This window comes from Capsella rubella, unplaced genomic scaffold (assembly GCF_000375325.1).
Source record: "Capsella rubella cultivar Monte Gargano unplaced genomic scaffold, Caprub1_0 scaffold_4, whole genome shotgun sequence".
Taxonomy (NCBI): domain Eukaryota; kingdom Viridiplantae; phylum Streptophyta; class Magnoliopsida; order Brassicales; family Brassicaceae; genus Capsella; species Capsella rubella.
The window spans coordinates 11,367,269-11,381,933 of record NW_006238920.1 but is presented as its reverse complement, the minus strand read 5'-3'; the positions used below and the strand labels follow the sequence as shown (position 1 = coordinate 11,381,933).

The window sequence follows — 14,665 nt, the reverse complement described above, 5'->3', positions numbered from 1 at the left end:
TATGGAGGTGAGATTGGGGATCCAGAGAGAGATCGAGAGATCGAGAAAGAGAGAGAGAGAGAGAGATGGAAGGTGATTGAGAAAGGAGGAGAAATGGTTTATATAAAACAATTAAGGGGTGGGGGTGAGAGATAGAGATACATATATGTATATGTAGACAAGAGGCAAGCAAATTAAAGGAGAGATGTTTGGGTCAAAAAGAAAAAATAAAACATGATAAATGAAAAAAAGAAAAAAAGGAGCAAAGGGAAATAAAGAAAGACCCACAAGAAACCCTAAGGAAAGGGGCAACAAAGAAGAGGAAAGGCAAAGGCTAAAGTTAGGGCATATGTATGTATATATATATATATAAAATTTATTTTTTGTGGTTAATTTTGTTTAGTCTTTTGAGAGTGAAACAAGGATTGCTTTGTGGGGTTGCTTTTGCATCTCATCCCCTCACACACCCACTAAATATAGACATCCATGACATCCATCTATCATTACACATGCATGAGATCAGACGATGATGTATCATATTGGATTGGTGGTACTGCTGGTGGTGGGTGTATATGATTAAGTGATGAGCTAATAAGGGAGGAAGGAAGGAAGGATATTTTCCACAGGACATAATTTAAAGGAAAGAGGGGGAGAGAGAATAATATAAGAACCCTAAAAGAGGAGAGAGTGTGTTTTGAAATCTCCTTTTCTGAGTCTGGTGGTCTTAAAAAAGCTAAAGGTTGCTTTTCTCTTCTCTGAAGCTCCTTTTGTCTGCAAGTGCTTGGATACACATGGATTCCTCTATCTCCTCCACCTTTTTCCACACTCCAATTTTCTTTTAAAAAAAAAATATTATCATTTCAATTTCTTAGTAATTATCTATCTCTTTCATCATATACTCATGTATATAAAGGCTATTATTAACCGAGAATTATGGCACACCTCATATCTATTGTCCACTGTAATAATGTAACAACAAACTATGAAAAGAAAGAGCACGACCCATAACCTTACAACTAATTTAACAAGTACTATTCAATGAGAGGACATTGGCTTTTAAGAAAAGTATATATATATAGAGAGAGAGGGATGAAGCTAGCTAGTAAGTAATTGTTTAAACTTTAAACTAAGATTCTCTCTTTGACTCATCTGTTTAGACTGAGGAACAATCCATAGTGTTAGCTACCTAATCCTTGCTGTACTTTTGTCTACCCACTGATTATCACATGTCTTTATAAATTTATATGCATGCGCAAGCAAGCAAGCAAGCTCCCCTTATATAAATAGTATATATATTCTTCATATTTGTTTGTGTGTTTCTATGTGAGTTGTACGTAGATTTATTCGCTCACACGTATCTATGGAAATGAATAATGGTAAGTTTTTGTGGACCATCTGCATCGGGTGTATTATGTGAATCTATTTTTTTCTCAAATATTTTGGTTTTAGCATATAAATTGCATCCATGTTACAAGTCAAGTCCTAGTGTGGACATCACTCTAAAGGACTTGGGGATTAATTACATCAGATATTTATACGTACCACACACAATGTTCTTCTTCATTTTTTTTTCTTCTTCCTTTCAATAATTATTAATTAACCTTAAACAACTACAACTGGTTCACAAAAAAAAAAAAAAAAATCTACAACTATTTGATTTAAGGGCTACATATGTGAATGGTGGCGTATTATTAGTATGTTTGTTATATATAGTAAACACATTAACCGTATTCAGATCACAATTCACAAAGAAATAAAAATTATAGCCCTCTTGGAATACACACGCATATTATAATCAACCTAAATGGTACGTAGGACTTTAATATTTTGAAGAAAGAAATTACAATGTTTTAAAGATCAGCACAGGAGCATGGGAAGTGTATATATATATGGTAGGCTATATTCATCCGTGACGATTGTTTAGATGTTACAGTATGTGTATAGTTTGGTGGTCCTGGTACAGACATGGATTCGAATGTCTACAAACGTATGATGCCGTTAATTAATCTTTTGGTGCCAACTTATCAATCCACACTTTCTATTTCTGTTATATATAACTTTTCAAGTCTTAAAATGGTGTTGTTTTTGAGATTAAATTGAAAATCCAAACTTAGTTCAAACTTGGTTAAATTTTTTCCCATCAAAATCATTATTTTTTCAAACTAAACATTACTTCTATAGCTAGTTGATCGATTTTTTTTTTCAGGAGCTTGCAAGCATCTCTTCTTAACATGTCGAGTTTATAGGATATCCTAAGTTTTTCTTTTCCGACATTTCTTTTGACATTTTGAATCCTGATCTTCTCCAGCTTGATACGTTGTTTAGGAAAACATAATTCATGTTTCGAAACAAAAAATTCATATACCATCTGTAGAATTCAAACTTCATATATGTATGTGTATTAGTAGATATAACAAAACTTCATACAGAATTCAAACTTTGTCCGAGTAAATTATAATGAGAGTTAAACTTCTTTAGTTAACTAGAACCATTAATTAACCATCACAACACGTGGGTTGAACACGTCTAGCCAATAGAGATATAAACGTAGGAGGGTTGTCTAATGGTCAGAGCACTTGAGCAGGTTAAGTATAAATTATTCATCTCCAGATTATTGAAAAACAAGAGTAGACGAAATAGTTGAAATTCGATTTTTAGGACCCTACCTAGCTCAGGCTTTAGCTTACTTGACCCCTTTGACCTTTTTGTTGGCCCATGAGGCCATCACCATTTATATTTTAACATATATTGTCGACAACCCATGACTATTCAAAATTTAAATATTCTTCTGTGTTTGTTTATTCAGCATTCGTTTCTGTCTAACCTTTATAATGCGACTCTCTTTTTGAGTTAACAAAGACAATGTTTTCTTATGCAAAATATATCACTTACAAGTAACAAATGAGTACTAAAAATGGGTAATTCGTGTCTTGCAATGCAAATATGTAGTCTTCGTGATATCAAAACAGTTTCTAGTGTGTAAAACAACATAGACGTTACGTTAGAAAAGCTCAGTAAATTAACGACTTCAACCTAAGGTTCTTATGAATGGTTATTGCTCGGATTACGTTTGGTAACATCACACAATCTTTAGAAGTAACAGTACTTCATGTGAATTTCTTAAAGATGTTTTTATATTTATTAATGTTCTTAGATTTTAACATGTAGAGAAAGTGTTAATGATTTGCAAGCCTCAATCTAATGATTTGCAGGGATATAAGCGAGAAAGTGTGACCTCTCGTTATGTTTGATTATCAGATCACATGGGTTTAAAACTCGAATCGTAACTGATTTTCCATTTTCCTATTTTGGTTAAAGAGCCTAATTAATCTCTTAGATTATACATGAAGGGGTGGGTTAAAAGACATAAATCCCAAAGATAAAAAGTGATATTGTAATCATATAGTAATTGGAGGACTTGTTTGATGTTTTAAAAACACATTTACATACGATTCCGACCAAAGTAAAGTTAAGTTTATTAACTCGTGTTGTCTTTCTTTTCTCACAAACGAATCAGCATCCAAACGTGCGAGGTAAGAGGCAGACACGTGCGAAAGATGACGTGGAGAGAGAACGTGGACCTTTCAATTTTTGGGGATTAAAATCGTCGTCTTCTTCCTTATGCACCAATTTTTGTCTGCACTTCACCGTGAAGCTGAGACTTTTTTTTTTGTATTGTTTTGGGGAAACCCGTGATCAAATGATAGGAGTAACACATCAGGAGAGACACGCTGATTCCAATTCCTTATTTATTATCGAAGATTGCCACCGATTTCGCTTCTTTTGTCTCTGCTCCGTCGTCATCTAGGGTTTCCTGTAAGCTCTTTCTTTCTCAATTTTCTCTTCAATTGAATCAATTTTTCCATCTGGGTTTTAATTATTGTAGCTTTTTGTTTCAATTCTTCTTCTTATTTAGAGACATAGCTTGTAAATTTGGGCGTTTGCTAATGTGATGTTGCTTAGAGTTGTTTTGTGAAGGTTAAGATGTTATCTAGAATGGTACTGATGATGAGTGTAGTCAAAGTGATTGTACATGGTTCTGTTTTTTGCGTTAGTTGTTGATTTATTAGTCCTCAAATCATTTTAAGGCTCTCTTTTGTTAATCTTAGCTTCTATTGGATTGCTTGTGAATCTTAGTTTGCATCTGATTCCTTTTAAGCTTCTCAAACCTCTCTTTCGACAATAGTGATATCATTCTGCTTGGTAACACTAACATCTACTGCTGCTTTGATACATCATCTAGACACATCAAGAAGAATGAGTTAACGAAATAGCTTGAGTTCGTTGTATTGTCTGTTTTCATTCTTTTGAGTTGACCGGGTGCTAAAATGTTTGGGGATGATGTCTTTTTCTTTTTGTAATACAGAATGCATGAGTTCTCTACTGTTGATGGTTTTGCCGAGATAAACGAGAGCTTAGCCGAGATGATAAAGTACATAGCAAACGAACCCTCAGTGGGGCTTTACTACATTCAACAGCACGTCCGAAACGCAGCACCGAATGTTCTTAATCTCAACAGCAACGTTTTGGACAAGTCCCGTGAAACAGGCTTGCATACCGAAGACTTGGAAGATTCTATAGCCATGGTGAAATCAATGAAAGAGTGTGGTTCACCTATTGCTGATGACATGATTGGAGACATCAAGAACTCTCTATCCATAATGTCTTCTAAACAACCGAGGAGAGGGGTCATCCTCAGCTCCACAAGCTCTTGGAGCAGATCTAACAGTATTACAACAACAACCCGTGGTTCTGATTTCAGCCAGGATAATAGTGAAAGCAGCAACTTATTCACATCAGTGTTCAAGACGGCTAAGGAGAAAGCAGGCAACATCAAATGGCCACAGCTTGATTTCAAAGAACAGAAGGCGGAATCTAACCCCAATGTGGAAAGCAATGAGTTAAAAGAAGAAGAAGAAGAAGAAGTCTCAGGGAAAGGTGAACATATTGTGGAGACGACAAAGTTTGAGGAGTTCAAGGCAGGTAAAGAAGCGAGTCTCAAGGCATGGCTTGGAGATATGGATGGGAATGTGGATGATGGTGGACGTGTTGGTGAGAGAATTTAGGTTTTAATGTCGTTATGGTTACGAAAGACAGTTTATTCATGTAAATTACTCACTTCATTATCACAGAAAAGAGTTAATTTTGACTTTACCTTTCATTACAATCTTATTAATCTGTCCATCACATGATTCAAAACCAAAGAGTTTTCAGTAAAATATTGTTCTACTCATAAAATCTTTAAAAATAATAATATTGTGTTTTACAGTGTTGAACTATTATTATTAGTGTTGTATTGGATTATCAAGGCGAGGAGAGACAGTTCATCAGAGACATTATGGAGGGAAAATTGGTAAGGAGAGGGTCTAGTGTCAAGTCGAAGGTTCAATGATGCAGGAACCAAGTTGGTTGGTGAAATCCTAATGCCGATAAAGGTAATAAAGTGATTAATGTGCATCTAAGGTTGCAATCTGAAGTTCTAGGCGGGATACGAGCTGTTGAAGGCTTAGGAGGATCATCATAGGTCAGATGATATGAGATTAGTTAAGATGTAGCAGCAGTGAGGTTAAAGCTGTTGGTAAAGTTTTGTTTGAATAAGGTGCTTGAATCAAGGTATTTTACTTGTTGATGATCTTATCAGTAGTACATCATGCTATGAAGGAGATAAGGAATCTCTGGAGTTTGAGTTTGACACTAGGATGTGTTGGAGATGGATTTGTAACTCCAAGAAAGAGGTTGAGGATTGTTGTTAGCAAAATAATGCAGAGGTGAACCCCGCATCTGGAGCTCTCAATGGTTTCACTGATGATTCATTATGTTTAAGGTGTTAAATGTACTAATGTGATTAGTATGTTTAACAATATGAGTAATGGCTGAGGTTTAACAAGGGTTTAAGAAAACTCACATCAAGTCATTCAAGCTGTAGTATAAAGGTTGGGATTGTTGGTTGATGATTCAATCTTGAAGTGATCTGAACTAGAGCTTGAAAAAGGATGAGAAGGCATCGGTTTACAGCAGGTTTGAGTATGGTTAGCGCCAAAGTGTTTATAAACTCTCTTAACTGATTCTGAAGGTCTCACTTCTCAAATTTGATTATGTGACAAGTTAAGAGGGTTTGTTAAACCTTCCTAGTACACGGACTCTGCTTTAAACAAACTCTCTAAGTGATACTAAAGGTCTCATGTTGAGTAAGTGACAAGTCACCGACTCTGTTTCTCTCTAAGACAGAGGAGCAGAGAGAGAGAGAATCGGAGACGCAGAGAGTGATGAGCCGTATCAAAGGAGAACGAGAGAGGGAGAATTAGTATTAGTAAGAGATAGGTTTGTCTTCCAAAGAGAGTGAGGAAGTCATAGGATTGATTGTTATAAGTTATGACTAAAGCTCGATTCCAATACCACTAAAAAAGTCGTTTAGAAAACACTTTAATGAAAACTTTAGGAGAAACGTTAGACATATAATGAGACGAGTCTCACATGAAACACTTGACTTCAAGCGACAAATTCTCTGGCATTCCGTCTGTTGTTTTCCTTATGATAGCATTGCATTCTTGACCGCAACAAGTTTTGAAGCTAATGTAGAAGATTGCGTTATCCGCCTTGACCTTGTTCTTCGGCTTCACATCTTCTTTGGTTCTTACAATGATCTTCCTCAGCTCAAATGGCTTTGCAGATTCGAGATCTTCCTGCAATACAACAAGACAAAGCAAGAGATCAAAACAGCTCCTAGACAAAATTCTCCTTCACATTGTTTAGCGTCAAGTAGTTTTTATCCTCCTCACCAGCTTAGATTTCCACTTGGAAAACAATGCGAGTTCCGCGTATAGATGAAGCCATTCCTTGTCTTCTTCCACCTCGGATTCTTTCATCTGCAAATTGTGTCAACAACATCACAATCTTTTTTTTCATCAAATTGGGTCTTTTCTGAATATTTTCAAGAGCTACTAAAAAGGCTCACCTCATAGCATTCCAGCTTCTCAGTTTCCGTAAGCGCACCCTCGGGCATCCATTCGGGCATAGCACCTCGGAAGAAATGATCCACGGCAAGTTTGTCAAAGCAATAAGAAGAGCTGGATTCCTCCACTGATACAATTAGACAAGACCAAATAAAAAGATGAGTTACATCGAAAAAGATGGAAAACTAAAAACAAGAAAAAGGTGAGCCCTGGTCAATTTAACCTGGAGGAGTTTGAGACGTTAATCTGCAGCAGGTTATAATTGCACTCAAACAATCTCTATGCTCAATGGCATGCCTGACATCAGTTTTGAACTCGCACAAGGAATTGCGTCTTGGATCGAGTGCCTCTAATGTCACTAGATGAGAAGATATCGAGGTTATCCTTGAGTAATACTTGACTAGAGCCATAAATTGCAAGTTTGTCCCCTACATATTACAAGATCAAAAGAAGCAAAGTTCACAGTTAATACTAAACCACTAGATATTACATAATTGGTATGCTATATACAAAAACCAAAAAAAATAGTAGATGGAAGAAGATGGTTTCTTGTTTTTTTTTGTCTAACCTTTTGAAGATTGTAGCAATGAAGTCCAAGTCTACCGTAGAGCGGTATGCATCCAAAGGGACCCCGAGCTGGTGGGTCTACAGATGGGCCAGTCACAAGCGGGGGGAAATTGTGGGTGTAGAAAGGTTCTTCTGGTGCAGAAGGCAGCTTCTCGTGATTCCTCTGCCATGGTCCTGGATTAGGTACGAAATCGACTCTCCGGTTCCACTCTATAGGTTTCTCCAAAACCCTGGAGCAGTAGACACCATAGATGGTGACTTCTTTCTCCCACACGTATCTAGACATTTTTTTTTCGTTTTTTTGTGCCCTAATTGGATTCCCAAGACAATCTATCAAATTCACTTTAGCATAGAATAAATCAACAGACACAACAATACGTTTTAAAGATGCAAGTGCCAAGTTCCATCATGGTTATATACTATTTCATATAACTCAATAATCAAAATTAAAATTATAAATAGATACATATCATATATTTTCATACCAATATATTTTAACTAATTATTTTTCGATATTATTATATTTTCCACCATTGTTCAAACCAAACAATGTCTTCTTAATTATATTTTCCTCCAATGTTCTAAACAAAAAATGTCTATCAAAACATATATTGACATAAGACAAAAACAAATAAACTACTAAACAAAAGAAGAATATTTTTTTTTTCTACTTTCTTCCCAACAAATAAATTTTCTAACAAATTACTCGAACCAAAAGTATCAACTAAATCAATTCGTTAGAAGACAAAAAAAAAAATTGTTAAAAAAAAAATCAAACTAAAACCCCAAAACTAATCGTTTATTGAATGGGTGAATAACATTTTGTTAGAAGACAAAAAAAAAAAAAAACAAAGAATAACAATTTGATAAAGAAATTATCCTTTTGTATATTTTCCACTAAAGAATATGATAAAGTACATAGCAAACGAACCCTCAGTAGGGCTTTACTACATCCAACAGCACGTCCGAAACGCAGCAACATTTTGGAAAAGTCCCGTGAAACAGGCTTGCATACCCAAGACTTGGAAGATTCTATAGCCATGGTGAAATCAATCAAAGAGTGTGGTTCACCTATTGCTGGTGACATGATAGGATACATCAAGAACTCTCTATCGATAATGTCTTCTAAACAACCGAGGAGAGGGATCATCCTCAGCTCCACAAACTCTTGAAGCAGAGTATTACAACAACAACGTGTGGTTCTGATTTCAGCCAGGATAATAGTGAAAGCAACAACTTATTCACATCAGTGTTCAAGACGGCTAAGGAGAAAGCATGCAACATGAAATGGCCACAGCTTAATTTCAAAGAACAGAAAGATGTGGAAAGCAATGAGTTAAAAGACAAAGAAGAAGAAGTCTCAGAGAAAGGTGAACATATTGTGGAGACAGCAAAGTTTGAGGAGTTCAAGGCAGGTAAAGAAGCAAGTCTCAAGGCATGGTTTAGACTTGGAGATATGGATGGGAATGTGGATGTTGGTGGACGTGTTGCTTAGAGAATTTAGGCTTTTTATAATTAATGTCGTTGTGGTTACGAGAGACTGCTTATTTATGTAAATTATTCACCTTATCTCACTGAAAGGGGTTAAAATTTTGAGTTTACCTTTCATTACATTCTTATTATTTATTAATATGCAATAAAACCAAAGTGTTTACTGTAAAATATAGTTATACAGTATAAGCATTAAACCTTCATTGTGGAATAAATATATTATTAGGTAATAAAAGAAAAAGAGATGTAAATATGTTAATAAAATATCTTGTGGAATATTTAATCGATGATCCAATATATCTTAACTCTATCTAAAAATGATTTTCCCTTTTGCAGAAATTTCTACAAATAATGAGTTGAGCAACCTTAAAGAAAAATGTACAAATTCTCTCTTATAAGAAAAAAGAAAAAGGTTGCCTTACATTGTTGTTGTTAGTTGAAGATAACTTGTTTTTTTAACAGTTCAAAATAATATATTCTGAAATATCTAAGTCTTACATGTACAGATGGTGTTTTAGTTTGGTTTTGATGTATTTCAGTTTTTTTTCAAATGAATAAAGACATCCAAACTAAAACTTTAATCTATAATATATGGTTTTGTACCGTTTTTGTTTTGGTTTGCATATGTCTTGTAGATAAATACTCTATTCAGTTTATCTTTGTTTTGGTTCGTTTGATTTGGAATTCATATACATATTTTTCGAATATTGAATATGGTGAATATGTTTTAATCATTATTTTTTTCATTATTATTAATTTTTTAAGTAATATATAATCCTTGTTATTAATGATGTTATGTTGTACCATAATTATTTAAGTAAATATATAATTCTTGTTATTAACAACTACTCCATCCTCCCGATTTGTGGTGTTCCATGCCATTAACATCATTACCGCGGGAGAATATATGTCGTGTCTAACAGTAGATTTTTTATTTTATCTATATACACTATATTTTCCTACGACGTTCACATTTTTAGGTATTGTCATCTCTGATGGTTTTAGATCATCGACATTGATCCTACGAAATCTTGCATCAATGAACTGTTATGTGGTATGTCGACTTTAATTGATACTTTTTTTTTTGGCCAAAAACCTATTAAACTAATTAGTAAACCCATTAAATTAATCTGATCATTTATACTAATTCAAATTCAGCAGAGAGTCAAAAGAATTTAAACACGTAGAGACATGCTAAGCCGGAAAAACTTTGTCGATTTATTATTGAAAAAAAAAAAAAAACATCTCAAATGCTAAGATCTTGAGCAAGCTGACGACGATAGTGCTCATCTGATTACATGATGAAGCAATTAAGGAAACTTCAAACCAAAGATTTTACATGTTCTCTCAACTCTCAAGGATATGCAAAGTAGACCACACAACAACACAAATTATTCTTTTTTTCTTTCTTTCCAAAAAAAAGACAATCCACATTAACCGAATTTTCTTTGGTTTGATTATATAGATAAAAATAATTTGAACAACAAACATATAAATATTAAATAAGACGATATGAACATTCTACTACCGTTAACTTTTAGCCTAGGCATCCCTTTAAAGATGAGTTCAGTTGTAGTCGTCATTGTAAAGGATCATACTAAACCTTTATCTTTACAAAAAGATTGGCTTATCAATGAATCTGTATATATTGTGGGCAAATGTATTCAGTGATCCTTTTTGATGAGGGGCAAGGCAGATTTCCACATCTTCTACCTCTTCCAACCCAATACCTTTAGCTCACTCTGCTTCAATTCTGCATGCTTCCCTAGCCTGTGTGATGTGATTAACATATGAATTGTAGCAATAGATAGATCTGATTTTATTTGGTCTAATGATACTAGCTGATAGATAGGAAATGAGTAATCAAATAACTCAAACAACAGTCAAGTAAAATCATCAAACGGATACGAATCTACAAAAAAAAAGAACATAAACAAAGGTGAAGACTTAATGCAAGATAACGTTACCCAAGATCTGAAGGAAGTCTGAATCCACCTATACGAACACGCTTCAATGAATGAACCTGGAACAAGTAAAGGCAAAACAATTACTACCGGTTTAGATATCACCTGAGAGAAGTATATTGAAAGGCATAAAGTGAAACGATTTGGACATCTCTATCAGTGAGTGACCATAATCATTAGTTCTCATAATTACAAAGTCTGTAATTCCAACATTCGTTCACAAATGAGTATGTTCACAAGGAATGGGGTATTGAAAGGTATTAGCTCAATGTTTTTCAGACTCTTATGGAGCTCTTATTACTATTTGAGAAAAATGTAAATCCAAGATTATCAAGGAGAAAATTTTTATGCATAAGAAGAAAGCTGACCACAAGCCCAGCATTTTTCACCAATTCCCTGACTTCATGGTTTCTCCCTTCGTGAACCTGCACATGGCCACACAAAAGAAGTTAAATTTCCACAAGATAATCATTACCAGCAAACAACATCAGACTACAACAATGGAGAACTTAAAATCTGCGAAAGATTTGGCAATGTACCACAATACGCAGCCGTGCTCTTGGTATGTCATGCTGCTTTGGCATCAACTCAACTAAATCTGGAACACAGTGGACTCCTTCCACGATTGTTCCTTCGCTGATAGCCATTAAGTGCCGTTTGTGTATATCACCGACAACAGTAGTAATATATCTGCCATTTCACACAAAACCCTTGAACTATTTAGAAGGAACATAAATATTCAGAGAAAGAGTAAGTGCTTGAATTGATACAATGAGGCTCAAAGCCTAAAACCACAATATCTGGAACTGGTGACTATGACCAGCATCTAAAGCTCAAAAAATAACTCTGCAATGAACATGTATCTGAATTATATTCATTAAGAAGTATTTGGCATGAACTAGTCTTTTCATCATTGTTACTCAACCAAAGGTTCTTCATACCAGTTAACGATCGCCTAATCATGAGTAATGGAGGTATGTTCAATGAATATGTGAACTCACTCTTTCGGTAAACTAGATGAAGGATGTGAAAGTTGTTGAGCGAAATCTCCTGTATAACAAGAAGTTTAAATTCCTTTTAGAAGAACAGAAGAAAGACATACTGTAGTTTCCTGACAAAAAATGTAAAACTAAGATATTTAGCCCACGCAGCTGAGTGAATACAATTACCATCATTTGTAACTATTATTAATCCTGTTGTGGCAACGTCAAGACGACCAACGGTAAAAAGGCGAGGTTTGGGAGTCCCTGGATTCCTTTTATCCTACATTTCGAAGACAATATTTTTAAACCAAGTTTTCTAATCTAACATACTTTAAAAGGCTCATTTAGATGGTGAATCAGACAATTCATGAACAGGAAAATAAAATATCTTACCCAAGAGGCCATGTACTCGTCAAACAAACTAATAACAGATTTGACCTCTTTCTCTCCAGAAGAGCAAATGTACCTGCCATTGGTATGATGCAAATATCATATAAAGCTTACAAGTCTGTGAAGCTACAAGTGAGAATAGGCTATGAAAAGACTAACCCTTTAGGCTTGTTCAGGGCAAAATAAACCTTTGGAGGAAGTTTCTTAGGAATACGATTTCCATTAACATAAATAATGTCTCTTGATGGATCAACTCGAGTCTGCATAAACAATACTGCTAAGCTTCATTTTGAATCAAAATATGGAAAAACATCAATTTTGATTCCAACAGTGAGAAGTATTTTTAACCTGTGGAGTGTTGCAGAGAATACCATTAACAGTAACTTTTCCATCAAAGATAAGTTCTTCAGAGGTTCTTCTTGATGCCACTATATCAAAATCTATACCATTAGAGAAAATTCCCAAAATTCAAATAATGGAGATAAGAGGATTTGGTTTGGTTGTTACCTCCAGCAGCAGCGAGAACTTTGCTTAAACGTTGAGGAGGTTCTTTGAAATTCTCATTGTAAAACCTACGGGCAGCTTTGGAGAGCTTCGGCACTGATTGTGGAGGTGGAGATGAGGCTGAGGCGGAGGAGGAGGCGGTGGCGGAGGAGGAGGTAGCTTGGGTTTGTTTCTTCTTAGATTTTTCTTTCTTCTTTGGGTTCTGGGTAGTGGCATCGATGGCGAGGGAGTGGATTAAACGAGCGGGAGGCTGAGATTGGAGTTTGAGTGTGCCGTCATCACCACGGACGATCCAAGGGATGAAGAGCTGCTGTGGAGAGACGCCGCCGCGAGTGGAGGCAGGTTTTGGTTTGGGAGGAGCGAAGGAGATGTCGAATTCGAGTGGCTCAGAGGAGGAGGAGACAGAGCAACGGAGTGTGCGGATGGGGAAGAAGCGAGGAGAGAGAGGGAAAGCTTTGATTTTGAAGAATGAAGCAGCGAATGAAATCGGCGATGATGTCGCCATCGACGCCATTATCGCCGGCCGATGGGAGTGAGAGAGAGAGAACGGTGTATGGGTTTTTCCGATGGGGTTTGGGTTTATCTGATGTATTCGGATATTGTTCTGTTTCTTTTTGGGGTTTTTTAAGAAAATAGGTTCTATTAACCAAAATTAACAAAATAGACCATATTTTTTTTTTTAAATGAAATAAATTGTTAAGACTAAAAACTAAAAATTAAATTCGAAAAGTATAAATATTAAAACTAATTTTTAGTGGTCATGATTTAAGGAAAAGTCGAATGTTGTATTTCGAATGAAAAAAAAAAAAACAAGATGATAATGTATTTGTTGACATTAGAAATATAAATTTGAATTTTAAAGAATATTTACAAGACATATACAATGTTGGTCGAGCAAACGAGATTCTATATTGTATATGATAAACATGAAAACAAGAGTAAGTATTAGAATAAAATGTTTTTGGCTATACAAAACCTGGATATAGAGTGAAATATGTAAACATACAAACCTTAAAACATATTTTTCATCTTGTTTTTCTTATATACTTATTTGATGTGTTTGATATGAAATCTCAACGTATATAGTATAAAGTGCGTACGTAGTTGAAGCATTATGTGTTAAATCTCCATATGTAAACCTAACCTTGTCTCCAAATCTACCCACCTTCGCACGGCTTTGCACGATTTGTAGTTATGTACATAAACATGGCCATTCGAAATTTATTTCACGAACAATTTATCATCCCTTGCATAACATGGACACATATGTGACATGGTTGCTTGCAAATTATATGATGAACGCAGACGTATAAACAGATATAATTCATCACACACGAAAAAAAAACATTGAACCAATATGATTGATGTGCAATAGTACCATTGTTGTTGAGCTGTCGTCTAAAACCTTCATTGTGACATCAATTTTGGCAATGCTTAAGTGGTGTATGTAATATGATTAATGACAAATGTTTGTGAGGACGATATTTTCCTCTCCTTTGTAATTGAATATACACTTTTGGAAATTAAAAACAACGATTAATAAAGAATGATGTGAAACATGTGGGGATGGAGTATATATTTTTGATGCGGAGAATCAACAAAGAGAGAGAGATCAAATACGCACATGCTCTTGATTTATCATTTCAGAAGAAAAGTCCAAAACGAACAAACAATATAGATGATAGATCTAATCTACACATCATGTGATTGTGGTTCTTGCGATTGGGATTTTCATCACATCAATATCATTATTTCATTTTGCAGAGTGCGACAGTGAACATATCAATCTTGATCTAAAATATCGTGTTCAATGAATCATGTGTTCTTATCTGTT

The 14,665-nt window shown here is 35.0% G+C and overlaps 3 protein-coding genes and 1 pseudogene across 3 annotated transcripts; 2 read left to right on the top strand and 2 right to left on the bottom strand.

Moving 5' to 3' along the window:
* Nucleotides 1–3,611: 3,611 nt before the first annotated feature.
* Nucleotides 3,612–5,151, top strand: LOC17889472 (BLOC-1-related complex subunit 8 homolog). Its single transcript, XM_006294868.2, has 2 exons — nt 3,612–3,795; nt 4,346–5,151. Exon 2 carries the CDS (start codon nt 4,347–4,349, stop codon nt 5,043–5,045), a length of 699 nt encoding a protein of 232 aa, XP_006294930.1. The 5' UTR covers nt 3,612–3,795; nt 4,346; the 3' UTR covers nt 5,046–5,151.
* Nucleotides 5,152–6,354: 1,203 nt separating this feature from the next.
* Nucleotides 6,355–7,796, bottom strand: LOC17889099 (UPF0725 protein At2g20620). Its single transcript, XM_006296187.2, has 5 exons — nt 7,501–7,796; nt 7,156–7,360; nt 6,935–7,059; nt 6,759–6,845; nt 6,355–6,662 (listed from the first exon to the last, which is right to left on the bottom strand). The coding sequence occupies exons 1-5, from the start codon at nt 7,783–7,785 to the stop codon at nt 6,450–6,452; spliced, it is 915 nt and encodes a 304-aa protein (XP_006296249.1). The 5' UTR covers nt 7,786–7,796; the 3' UTR covers nt 6,355–6,449.
* A 609-nt stretch (nt 7,797–8,405) lies between these two features.
* On the top strand, nt 8,406–9,003 carry LOC17888970 (annotated as a pseudogene).
* A 1,420-nt stretch (nt 9,004–10,423) lies between these two features.
* Nucleotides 10,424–13,439, bottom strand: LOC17887750 (putative ribosomal large subunit pseudouridine synthase SVR1, chloroplastic). The gene is made up of 10 exons (XM_006294126.2): nt 12,835–13,439; nt 12,676–12,755; nt 12,487–12,587; nt 12,331–12,403; nt 12,124–12,217; nt 11,956–12,004; nt 11,494–11,644; nt 11,323–11,379; nt 10,958–11,013; nt 10,424–10,760 (listed from the first exon to the last, which is right to left on the bottom strand). Exons 1-10 carry the CDS (start codon nt 13,343–13,345, stop codon nt 10,700–10,702), a joined length of 1,233 nt encoding a protein of 410 aa, XP_006294188.2. The 5' UTR covers nt 13,346–13,439; the 3' UTR covers nt 10,424–10,699.
* Nucleotides 13,440–14,665: the final 1,226 nt, after the last annotated feature.